The sequence below is a fragment of the Egretta garzetta genome, unplaced genomic scaffold, assembly GCF_000687185.1.
Source record: "Egretta garzetta isolate BGI_Z169 unplaced genomic scaffold, ASM68718v1 scaffold498, whole genome shotgun sequence".
NCBI classification, from domain to species: domain Eukaryota; kingdom Metazoa; phylum Chordata; class Aves; order Pelecaniformes; family Ardeidae; genus Egretta; species Egretta garzetta.
Genome location: NW_009260494.1, coordinates 96573 through 107767, shown reverse-complemented (window position 1 = coordinate 107767; position 11195 = coordinate 96573). Strand labels below are relative to the sequence as shown.

At 49.2% G+C, this 11195-nt stretch overlaps 1 protein-coding gene across 1 annotated transcript; it reads left to right on the top strand.

The window, feature by feature from the left end:
* Positions 1 to 2585: 2585 nt before the first annotated feature.
* Positions 2586 to 11189, top strand: CALCOCO2 (calcium binding and coiled-coil domain 2). The gene is made up of 11 exons (XM_035899912.1): positions 2586 to 2774; positions 3125 to 3227; positions 3608 to 3741; positions 4445 to 4570; positions 5057 to 5184; positions 5296 to 5386; positions 5877 to 5999; positions 8045 to 8140; positions 8835 to 8976; positions 9382 to 9419; positions 9953 to 11189. Exons 1-11 carry the CDS (start codon positions 2595 to 2597, stop codon positions 10127 to 10129), a joined length of 1338 nt encoding a protein of 445 aa, XP_035755805.1. The 5' UTR covers positions 2586 to 2594; the 3' UTR covers positions 10130 to 11189.
* Positions 11190 to 11195: the final 6 nt, after the last annotated feature.

The window sequence follows — 11195 nt, the reverse complement described above, 5'->3', positions numbered from 1 at the left end:
TAACGGGGACCCCCGTGACACGCGCTGCCGGTGGCGGGGGGCTGCCCCGGTGTCCCGGTCCCCCGGTGTCCGACCGCGGCGGGAAGTTGGTTTGACTCGAGAAGGGGAATCCCTGGTTTTCTACATCCTCGGGGCGCTGCAGGTTCACGGAAGAAGAAAACAGCAAAGGCGGAAAGAAAAGGAAAAAAAAAAAACCCAGAACGTCCCCGGAGGGAGGCTGGGCCGGGAGCACCGGAGGCAGCGTTCCCGACCCCGCTCTGCCGGCCTCATCCCTCGCCGCCCCGGGACTGTTAGGCGTTAGCACCCCGAGGGGTGGCTGTCCCCATCCCTGTCCCCCCGCCGCCCACGCTGGTGAGCATAACAAAACCGTGAACATTAAATAAAATGTCCTCCGCCCTGTACTTCCTGCCGTCTTTTCCTGGAAGCGAACTGCGGACTCTGCCATCGGCGCACTCCGTGCAGCCTCCGGGATTGTTTTCCTTCAAGGTCACAATTATTTTCACCAAAACCAACATTTTTTATTTTATTTTTTTTTCATCAGAAGGCATCATTTTGCTGCATCCAGGCACTGACTTTGCAAGTTACTTGTAACTTTTGTGGCAGCAAGGAGATGCACCCTGTCCTGAAACGATGCAGTAACACGATTAAGGTGCTGTTCTGCGATTTCTTTTTCTGCCTGGTGGCTGTTGAGAGGTCCCCGGTGTTCAGCAACTGCAAATCAGATGGCACAGCAGGGTAGGAAAGATCAACATCAGCCAGGTAAAGACAGGCTTAGATGAATTGTGCACCGTTTCCTGCGCTTTACTGAGACAACCGCAACGGAAACTGCAGCCCTGCATGTCCTGGAGGGTTGCGCCTCATCCGTGTCTAGGGTCTGCCCTGCTCCCACGAGGAATTCACCAGTCCGCCCAAGGCAGCCTGTGTCAGCGCAGTTATCACTGCTCTTTCCAGCAGTGGGCACCTTTTCCTTTCCGAGCGCAGCCCCGCAGTCCCCATCTAAACTTCTGCCTGATTTTCAGGCTGTTCTTTGGCACAGAATACAGATGATCTCCTGGGTGATGCAAAAAAAAAAACCCCGCAGGGATCCAGGGAGTTAATTTCCATGTGAAACTTCTGGATTGGAGATGACCTGAAATGCTCCAGTGGGATGGTTGTCCACGATGAACTTTCCCTCCATTCTGAGGTCAATCCTTGCTCGCTGCTGCTGTCACTAAAATCAGCTGAGAAGGTTCTGCTTTGGATTCCTGGAATTGAATTGCCCGGGACTGGTGGCAGGGTTTTGGCAGCGGTGTTCTGCCCCTTGACAGATTGCCAGGGCTGAAGCCTGCAAGACGCAGTGACAGAGAGGGTGATTTTGGGTTCTGTTTCCAGTCCCGCCTGGGCTCCTGGCAGTTTGGATACTGCTTTGAGCGACTCACCCACTGCAGATTTATGGTGTGTGACTTGCAGTGTCACAACGCGCTGCAAAGTTTTCTTTATAGGTAACTCCTGCACAAGCTTTTTGGAATTTGTTGACCCTGCTGTCATGCAACACGTTCATTTACGATACTGAGGATCATCCTGCAGCTTCAGCGTAGCAGTCACGAGTAGCAAGGCTATAATAGCTTCATGACACAGCTTGTGAGGCAGAACTGCGACGACCTGCCCAGCCAGGATCCCTTCCATTTGTGCTCTTCCATGGGAGCTGTTTTTTTTCGCTCTTCCCTTGGAGGCAGAAAGCTGAAGGATACTGCATGAGGAGCTCAAGTCATTGCGTTGGACTCGAATGCAGAAGACCTGGGGGGGCTGTGGAGTTTGCTTTTCACCAGCATGAGTGTGTCTTGTGTGTCTCACCATGGTCAGCCAGTGAAGTTGGGGTGCGTTAGGGCTGGGACTGCACGAGTCTTGGAGCTCCTAGCATGACAGATTGTAAGCTGCTATTTTTGTCTTGTTCTACTGCTGGAGCATTTCACTGATGCAGCGAAACCTCTGTTCTTCTCAAGCAGCGTGCTAGTCTCTAGATTTCAGAAGAGCTGGTGCACCCCCACATTAACTCCATGTGGTGGGGATGTGCCTGGAGTGTCAAATCACATGAAAAACATGATGTGAGGCTGCGTGTGGGGACAGCCGGCATTCCAGCAAGGTCTTCGAGCACGGGATCCCACGGGATCTCATAGAATCATAGAATGTTTTGGGTTGGAAGGGACCCCTAGAGGTCATCTAGTCCAACCCCCCTGCAGTGAGCAGCAAGGCACCGCTGCCTCTCGCATGTGGCAGATCTGTAGGGCAGTCAGCGGGTCTGGCTCGTGGGGTCCCACGCTGGCAGCCTCAGAACACCAGGCACCGTGGCTCGATGAGCGAGTGGTCAGATGAGCGAGTCTTACGCGTGTCTGCTAAAGGGGATCTGCAAGCTGCCATGGATGTCGAGAGCAGCCTGGCCGCAGCGGCAGGGGCTCCGGTGTGGACAAACCTTGGTGTGTGCGTAGGGGGGTTGGGACCTCTCAGCTATGCCGTTGCCAAGCCGTGCCTCTTCATAGCCTTCATGGACGCAACTGTGCTGGCAGCACCTGAAGGTGACGTAATCCCCTTACTCTTTCCTCTTGTAGACTTCCACAATGGATGAGACCTCAGACGAGCCTCCCACTTCTGCCGTCCTCTTAGACAACTGCCACTTCTCCCAGGTCGTCTTTAACAATGTGGAGAAGTTTTATGTCCCCGGAGGAGACATAACCTGTTATTACACCCTCACACAGAACATCGTTCCTCGCGGGAAGGACTGGGTGGGCATCTTCCGCGTAAGTGAATGCTGTGGAACCAGATGTTCCAAGTACAAGAGGGCAGCAGCAGGCAGAAACAAATAGCTTGGGTTTTGATAGAACGGGGTTGGGGAATTTTTTTCAGTAATAACCTTGTGTAATGGAGCATCGTCATTGTGCGTAGGGACAAAGCGCCAGACCTGCTGTGACCTGAACAGCTCCAAAGCTAGCCAAACACGCTGATTATCCCTTCGTGCCTAGACCACAACTCTTAGAAGTCAGGATATCAATGCAAAAGTCCTCCCGGTAACTGGTCTGGGAAATACAGTCCCATTACCAGAGGATAAACGTGAACCGTGTGATGCCGTATAACAATTCTGCTCTTGCAGGTGGGATGGAAAACAACGCGGGAATATTACACGTTCATGTGGGCTCCTCTGCCCGGTGACGTGCGCAGGGATAACGCCGGGCAGCAACAGATCCAGTTCAAAGGTGAGTTGGGAGCTGGGATCACACGGGGAGGGGGGGGTCAGGTATGTGCACGTGCACGCACGCGCAGGCAGGCTCCCTCTCTGCTGCCACCAACGCGCACTACGGTCGGGACTGCAGCGTATCCGTGGGGCCGTGCTTTGGGAGACTTGGTTCAAATCCCATAATGAATCACAAAATTTCGAACCTGCTAAATTCTGCCACCCTGCCTGAGTGATGTTGTTTGTGCTCGTATCACTGCCACAAAGAATTACTGATGGTGCGGGAACAACATTGAACGGGGGTGTCTTGGCTTTCTGAGGTCCTCACTTTCTGCGCTATATAGTTAAGAGACTGGAATAAGTAGGAGCTGTGTATGACGGGGTGGTTGTGCTTGTCTGAAGCTTACTACCTGCCGAAAGATGATGAATACTACCAGTTCTGCTACGTCGACCAGGATGGCGTGGTCCGGGGAGCCAGCGTGCCTTTCCAGTTCAGAGCAGAGACTGAGGATGATATCCTGGTGGTCACCACACAGGTAGGTGTCCTCTCCTCCCCTGCCTTTGCCTGTCTCGGCTTTTATTGGCATGTGCTCACTGCTAACATGGAGTGATCCGGTAAATCGGATGCTGAGCTAGAACCCAGCACACTTGGATTCTGTTCTTGCCTTTGCTACTGATCTGTCACACAAGTTTGGGCAGCCTTTGTTTCTCTACCTGCCATTGATCAGACCAGTTTACTTAGATTGTGAGCTCTTTGTTTTGGGGGTCACTTAATACTTCGTGTTTCAGCACCTTTTGAATATTTTTGAATGAAAATGTTGTTTTCATGGAACTGGTCTCCCAGTTCCATGAAAAAGAGAAAGAGCGTGCACATGGACAATAACTGAGGTGCTGTGAAGCACTAATGACTCCACTGCGCACGTGGTCCTAATCTAACAAACTGCAGCAAGCCCCAAACCTCTGCCTCTGCTGAGTTCTGCGGGCACAGAAGGCATTGAGCATCTCCAGAGATGAGGGGGTAGCCTGTGCACAGTATTCGGGAACGGGGTTGATGGTCGGCCTTGGACAGACTGGGGAGGGTGAAGCAGCAGTCGGGTCTGTGCTCATAGTGAAGGCACAGGGAGGTACGCGGTGCTCCCTTTTGCAGAGCTCGTCTGTCTTTGCTCTTCGTACGGTGCTATTGGGAATGCAGCTTTTCAGCACTTCCATTACGACCTAACAACTTTTGTTGCTTGCTAGGGAGAAGTGGAAGAGATTGAACTACAAAACAGAAATCTGCGTAAAGAAAACGAGGAGCTGAAAGCGAGCTGTGCAAGCCTCCAGCAACAAAACATCGATCTGCAGGAAGAGCTCACCAAGGCACAGGTAAACAAAAAAGTGAATGTAATAAGTCAGGAGCTTGAAGTTCAAAAGTTTAAGAGGGACTGAGTCAGGTCTCGTTCCACGGTATGCTTCTGGGGGAAAATTAGAGAGGTTTCTCCCCATATAACCTGCTTAATCCCTTACCACATCACACACCACCTCTACGGTGATAAGAACAATAATGATGAACAAGAGGCATCAGCAGGCACAGAAGTCAGGAACATATGGGAAGGGGAGTGTTCAAAAATGTTCTGTGGGCTCTCCCAAAATTGCATTATCATTATCTTTTCCTCCTTCAATTTTGCTCAGGCCTTAATATAAATCAAATGGGGTCTGAAAGAGCAGTCAGGATGCAAAGGAGAGAGTTCCCTCCTTCAGACAGGCTGCTGGGAAATGTTGCGTTTGAGGGGCTTTGCAGTTCCAGTGCAGAGTTTGGGTCCTATTGCTTGGGTCCCATTTACCTCCTATCGACCTCACTGTGACTTTCAGGAGCTGCAGAATAGTTTAGAGTCTCTAAGGAGCAACACAGAGAAACTGGAGCTGGAGCTGAATTCCCTAAAGAAGGAAAATAAACATCTGAAGGAGCTGGATGACTGCAGAGAGGCAGAACTGCACCGGTAAGTGTATTTACAGCATATCTCAAAATAGGATTTCACGTAAGCACCTTGCCTTTCCAGATTAAATTTCCACCCGTGAAAGTGTGGTGTGTTTTGATTTGTTCTGAGCAGGCTCAAGGAGCAAATTCAGAATGTGACCTCTGACAAGGAACACCTGGAAGCCAGACTGAAAACAGCCCTGGATCACATGGACCAGCTGCAGGTTGCAAACATACCGCTGCTCTCCTTTGCTTTGCTTTGCCTCTGTTTTGAAAAACATTCTAAAATTATGTTCAGTACTTGGGTGAAAGCAAGCCTTCTAGCTGAGAGGTATGTGGAGGGAGAGGGGAGATGGAAAATAGCTTGGATATTAGGTCTGGGACGTGGGAGACCCGGAACGATGGGCTAAGCATCGGGCTAAGGAGTCGCTGGGTTTCTTCACTGACTTCCCAGGCTACAAGTGTCATGTTGAAAGTTATAAAGCTCCTCAGAGAACGTATGAATGAACACTGTGTTCTGAATGTGTCAGCTCCAGTATATCCCCGTGTAATTATTCTCAGTTTCTACAAAGGTTTTAGTGGAAAAATATTCGCGGAAAAAAAAGTTAAGCAGCCAGAGGTTCTGGAGCTTTGCCTTCTGCAGCAAAAGCTGCCTGTGCTCCTCACTCGGAGCTGTTTGATTCTTACTTTCTGCGCACCCTTCTTTCTCCCTAGTCTCAGGTGTTGAATTATAGGAGAGAAGTGGAAAGCCTCTCTCGTATGGACCTCGACAAGACAGAGCAGCTTGAAAGGTTAAAGGAAGAGAATCACCAGTTACGCGTGGCTGGAACTCAACAGGTAAAGCCTTCCCTGAGTGTCATGGGGCTGGGGGAGCCAGGGCGGAGAGGCTGAGGCATCCTTGGCAGTGAGCAGGTACGAAGATGGCTCAATCTTAGGAGAATCTGTTGCCCAGAGAGGGGGTGGAGGCCCCATCCCTGGGAACATTCCAGGCCAGGTTGGACGGGGCTGTGAGCAACCTGATGTGGTTCAAGGTGTCCCTGCTCCTGCAGGGGGGTTGGGCTGGGTGACCTCTGGGGGTCCCTTCCAACCCAAACCATTCTGTGATTCTATGATTTCATGATGGAAAGAGAAGTGTCTGTGGTGGCGTGGGTGTGCACATAGGTGGTTCTGTGGGCATACCACCTGACGGATTCTTAGAGTATACCTGCATTCTTATGGTATACACACGTGGGTTAGTTTTGGAAGAAAGGCCTGGATAACTAGACATTGCCACACTGATTCTCTGTAGCAGGAGAATTCAGCCTCTGTCTCCATCTCTCTTGAGTCAGCTCAAGGGATAAAGGAAATCAGCGGGAATTCAGCATTGATATTTGGCTGATTGCAAATTGTTGCATCTAAGCAAAACTGTTTCAGGACTGGGACTTATGAGTAAATAAAACAAGTTCCCCTACGTCTGCCCAGACCGCATGCTGTTAATTTTACCTCCAACAGGAAGCTGGCCAGTAATTGGTGTGAGGCAGCAACCTTGCTGCTCTTCTCTTTGTTGATCTTTTTGTCTCTTTCTTGTCTTTAATATCTCAAATTTAGCATTTAATAATCAATAACATAGATGCAATATGCTCCGAATGCACCAAAAATAAGCTGTAAACAAGACAAAATTTCTGTTCTGTAGTTTGGTGTTCTGCCCCACATCCTTCTCTAACGCCCCCTTTGCAACTCTGCTCCTGAAAATCTGGGATTTTGGTACAGAAGGAGCAAAATACGGAGCTTGAACATTGCCTGGCATACTGGAAGGGGATGGAGGCCAAACTCTCACTTTGCCTGTCCCACTGCCTGCAGAATGTGCAGGTGCCCAGCATTTCTGGGAGTGCAGCTTGGGGGGGTGGTCCCAGAAGCGCTGAGCACAGAGCTCTGCTCTGTTACGTGGAGCCGGCTGGTGCCTGGGCAGGGGAGCTGAGCGTCGCTGACAGCCATGTTCTCCACCTTCTTTCAGTTTGCAGAACCATCGCAGCTTCCCTGCGGTGTTGCAGATAACGATACGCATAACAAATTTGAGTTCATGGGCGAAAGGCTTGCTTTTCTGCAGTAACTTCTGCTGACCTTTTAGAAGTAATCCCCAAACCTCAGCACGGGAAATCAGCCCTTGAAGGAATGTGAAGGGTATAAAAGAAAAGGGCAGCGTGCTGTGACATTTCTTTCTCCGGAAGACACCATCATTGGCAATGACGGAGGCCGTTACATCATCGTTAGCCCGTTGCCCTGAGCGACCTTCTAAGGGTGCTTCGCTCTCTGGATGTGCTGCTTGGGAAGCTCTCGGAGGCCTTACTCTGACTTTGGCATCGAAAATTAGATGCCTGAAATAGATGATGTGATTGCCTCCGCTGTGATGCCAAATGTTCAGGATTCTTAGTGATACTTTGTGAAGGACTGCAGAATCCCCAAGTCCTCTAGCTTATCTAATTTACTGATTTAATTTGAGAGTCAGCTACAAGATTAATTCCCCAGGACGTGCTGGCTCTCCACCGTCAACACAAGCCTTGCAGCACCAGGAAACCTGGCAGACTTGGGTAGCTCACGCCTGCCCGGGGGGATTTTTCAGCTGTATGAGTTCCTTCTCTTTGTCTGACCTGTCATATGTACCCTTCAGGGGTCATGTGTCATTTTGCGTGCTGTAATGAAAATACAGAGCGGGAGTGGTGACGTGGAGATATCCTAGGTGACAAACTATGAAGTGGTAAGCCTCCCGCTGAAAGCAAAGGTTTATTTGTTGGTAATAAATGCAGCAGGAGGCAGCTGGTACATGGCAGCTCCAGCACTTGGGGCTGGCATCGGTTTATTTGCAAGTTTCCCACGATTTCCCGTGTAACCCTCTTCCTTCACAGCAACAAAACTGCGACTTAATGAAAGAACTCGAGGAGCAGAAGCGTTTGTTTCAGATTCTGCAGGCAGAAAAGAATGACGTTGATGAGGAAAATCAGGTGAGAACTTGGCACAACTCCCTCGCCCTTCTCCTGTATCGAACACGACGCCAATCCCTCCGTCTAGTGTTCAGTTCCATTAACCCTTCTACCAAACGGATCGCTAATTGTGCCTGCACGCGGACCGTCTCCCAAAGCCGGGCTGCCAGGCCATCTGCGGGCACGTACAAACGACCGCGTGCGTACGCTCAGTGTGGTGTTGCTGCCACGACTGCACAGCCTGAGAGGAAGGGTCCAAAACCCTGCACCTTTCCCCCACCACAGAATAGGCTGGTTTACCTGTCATAGCGAGGGGATTCTCAAAACCTCACGTTAGCTCAATTCTGACACTGCTGAAATGAATGGACTTTCCTGTTTAAATGGACATGGCCTTTTTATCCAGTCTCAGCAATGACTGCTCGGTTTTGTTCCTTTGTCTGCATGATTTCAGGATAGTCTTCTGTCTTTTACAGTGTATTACTCTGTTGCGACCATTTCGTCTGCCTTTCTGGGCAGGCTGCAGAATGATCCTTGCCCTTCCTTCCCTCACTCTCCCAATCAGTCAAGCAGGACTTAACACTGAGCCACCTGAAAGAAGTTCAGAGCAATTTTGATTCTGATAGAAGAGGCTCTATGTTAGTGCAAAGCACGGCTTTGCTCTGAAATGGTCTCCTGAGCTCCTGGAAACTCATTCTGCCCTTCTGTCCCTTTGCAGAAACTAAGGGAGGAGAACGATGGACTCCTGCGGCGTCTCTCGCAGACTAGAGAGGCTTCTTCCTTCTCCGTTGTTCCACAAGCTCGAGCTCCAGTTGTGGCTCCTGAAGTAGGAGGCCTTCTGTTTGGAAATCCGTACTGCGGTGAGATTACTTGGCATTCTGTCTGAAACCGCAAATGCGTGGCAGTTAGAGTCTCGGCAAATTACCCTCCCTCCCGAATGGAATGCTGGAGAGAGTGCGTTATTAGCAGCACCTCTGTGCAGCTTTGCATGTGTGCAGATGACTCGGCAGCTGCAAAATGCTCCCAGGTGTTAAGAGTTGACTTAAGTGATCAGCTGTCTGTTCATTTTCTGCCAAGAGAGACAACTATTAGCTGGTTTATTCAGCTGTGAGACAGCTCGTTCTGTGGCTTATGTCCAGTTTCCATAGGCCTAAATATAGACGTTTAGATCCAGAGCCACATCCTCATGTTTCAAGAATTACTGGTTATCAGCACATTGCATCGTTAAATCATTTTGCTGTGGCTAAAATGACTTCTCCTTCCAGTTGCAGGAGCAAACCTGGGGGCAGGAGCTGCAGACGTAGTAAGTAAAGTGGACGCGGCCGGGCATGAATTAGTGGCTTATGGACACATATTAGTGGTTTGAAATAAAAAGCTCCAAGTTCAGCTCTGTAGCCCATTGTCGACGTACTGGTCTAGTCCTGGTAAGATAGCGGACGACAAAATGGAGCCACGTATGCTTAATGTGTAGAATTAATTACAGTCGCTGGTGTTAAGGAAGAGAAAGGAAACTCTGTTGACCTTAATCTTTAAGGACCTTAATGCTCTTGGCAGCACCTAATGCCAGAGCGAGCAGCATGAAGCTGCTAAATACCTTATTTCATACTGGAGACATGGACATGTGCTACGCAGGATGGAAAGTTTGGGTACTTCTCAGAAGCTCTTGACTTCTAAGTGCTATTAGAGAAGCCTGGAGACATTTGAAAACTTGAGAGTATTAGAAGTCAGAAAGACCCCTGTCCAGAAGTGATAATGTCTGACTATGAAGCTTTTCTGTTTCTTCTCTTTGAATATGATTTTTAAACTGGCTTTATCTGCCTTTGCTTTGTACTTCAGGCTTCTTTAAGGAAATGCCCCATGTGCGATGACGTATTCCCTGAAGACAGTGAAATGAGTCAGTATGAGGCGCACGTGCAGAGCCATCTTCTGGAATGCCCGCTCTGCAGCGAGACCTTTGACAAGTCCAACAAGCAGGTGTTTGATGACCATATGTTTTGTCACGACCTGGAATAATTCTGAATTCGTGTCTGCTCTGTAGAATAGGTGGCAGAGGCCGCAGTATAGAATAGACAAAAATCACTGCACTGGCTTGGTTTGTGCTACTAAGATCACCCAGACAAGACTGACCATGCCACTAGGACTGTAATTCTGAGCCTGCTGTTCCATGCAGCACACGACCAGCACAGAAATCAGGGCAGACATCCGTGTCCTGAAGCTGAACCACCGTCAGCAAACTTGAGTCCTCTGTCTTGCATCAAGTACATACGCTTGTTAGAGTTACGAATCCTATCATTAGTAATTTAGTTGGCATGTGGTACCAGTTCTTTAGAACAGGATTGGCTGTGTAACTGTTCATCCAGGTAGGGATCCAAGCGATGCGATGCAGTACAGCAGTTTCCTATACTGGGCTGATCTCTATTATAATGGGTTTATTCTTTAATATGGTACTGTCATTGCTAACCAAAGACCAGAAACATTTTATAATCTTTTAGGATCGCACTATCACTCCTGCTCAGCTTCTGGAATGCAGAATTAATTATTAAGTAAAAAAGTCTAAATAAAAATGCATCTCGTCTCTCACCATCGGTGGTAAAGCAAGCAAGACATGCTTAGAAAGAGACCAGGTATCTGTTTGCAGATCTGAAGGTCTAGGGCCGTCCTTCCAGCAAAGCAGGCAGCGCGGCTTGTTCTAGGGTGAGGCACGGGCGCCGTTTTCTCCATCCATCTCATGATGAGGAAAACCTGAAATTTCAGACACGGGGACGGTCAGGATGGTGTGGAGCCCGTAGAAGAGCAGTAGCTGAGTTGTCTTGGCAGCACAGAGGATCAGTGGTCTCTCAGTCAGGAACCAGGCATCCTCATTTAAAGGAAACGATGCATTTGGATTATTTCTCTTCTTTGTTTCTGAACCTTCTTGAGTTAACAAGAGCAGCCTGTTCTCCAACCAAAAACATTGTGATTCAAAACTAAGTGCCTTGGGATGTTAAAATGCTTTGTGCACAGATTATCCAGTTACTATTTTTATTTCTGCTTCAGGATTTTCAACTTAAGATTAACAGCTCTCTCGTTCTGTGCAAGC

Coding starts and splice junctions, on each gene's coding strand:
- CALCOCO2 (XM_035899912.1), top strand. CDS start 2,595: ATGGATGAGACCTCAGACGAGCCTCCCACTTCTGCCGTCCTCTTAGAC. Junction 5,387..5,876: donor ATCACATGGACCAGCTGCAG/GTTGCAAACATA, acceptor CTTTCTCCCTAG/TCTCAGGTGTTGAATTATAG. Junction 8,977..9,381: donor GTTTGGAAATCCGTACTGCG/GTGAGATTACTT, acceptor TTCTCCTTCCAG/TTGCAGGAGCAAACCTGGGG.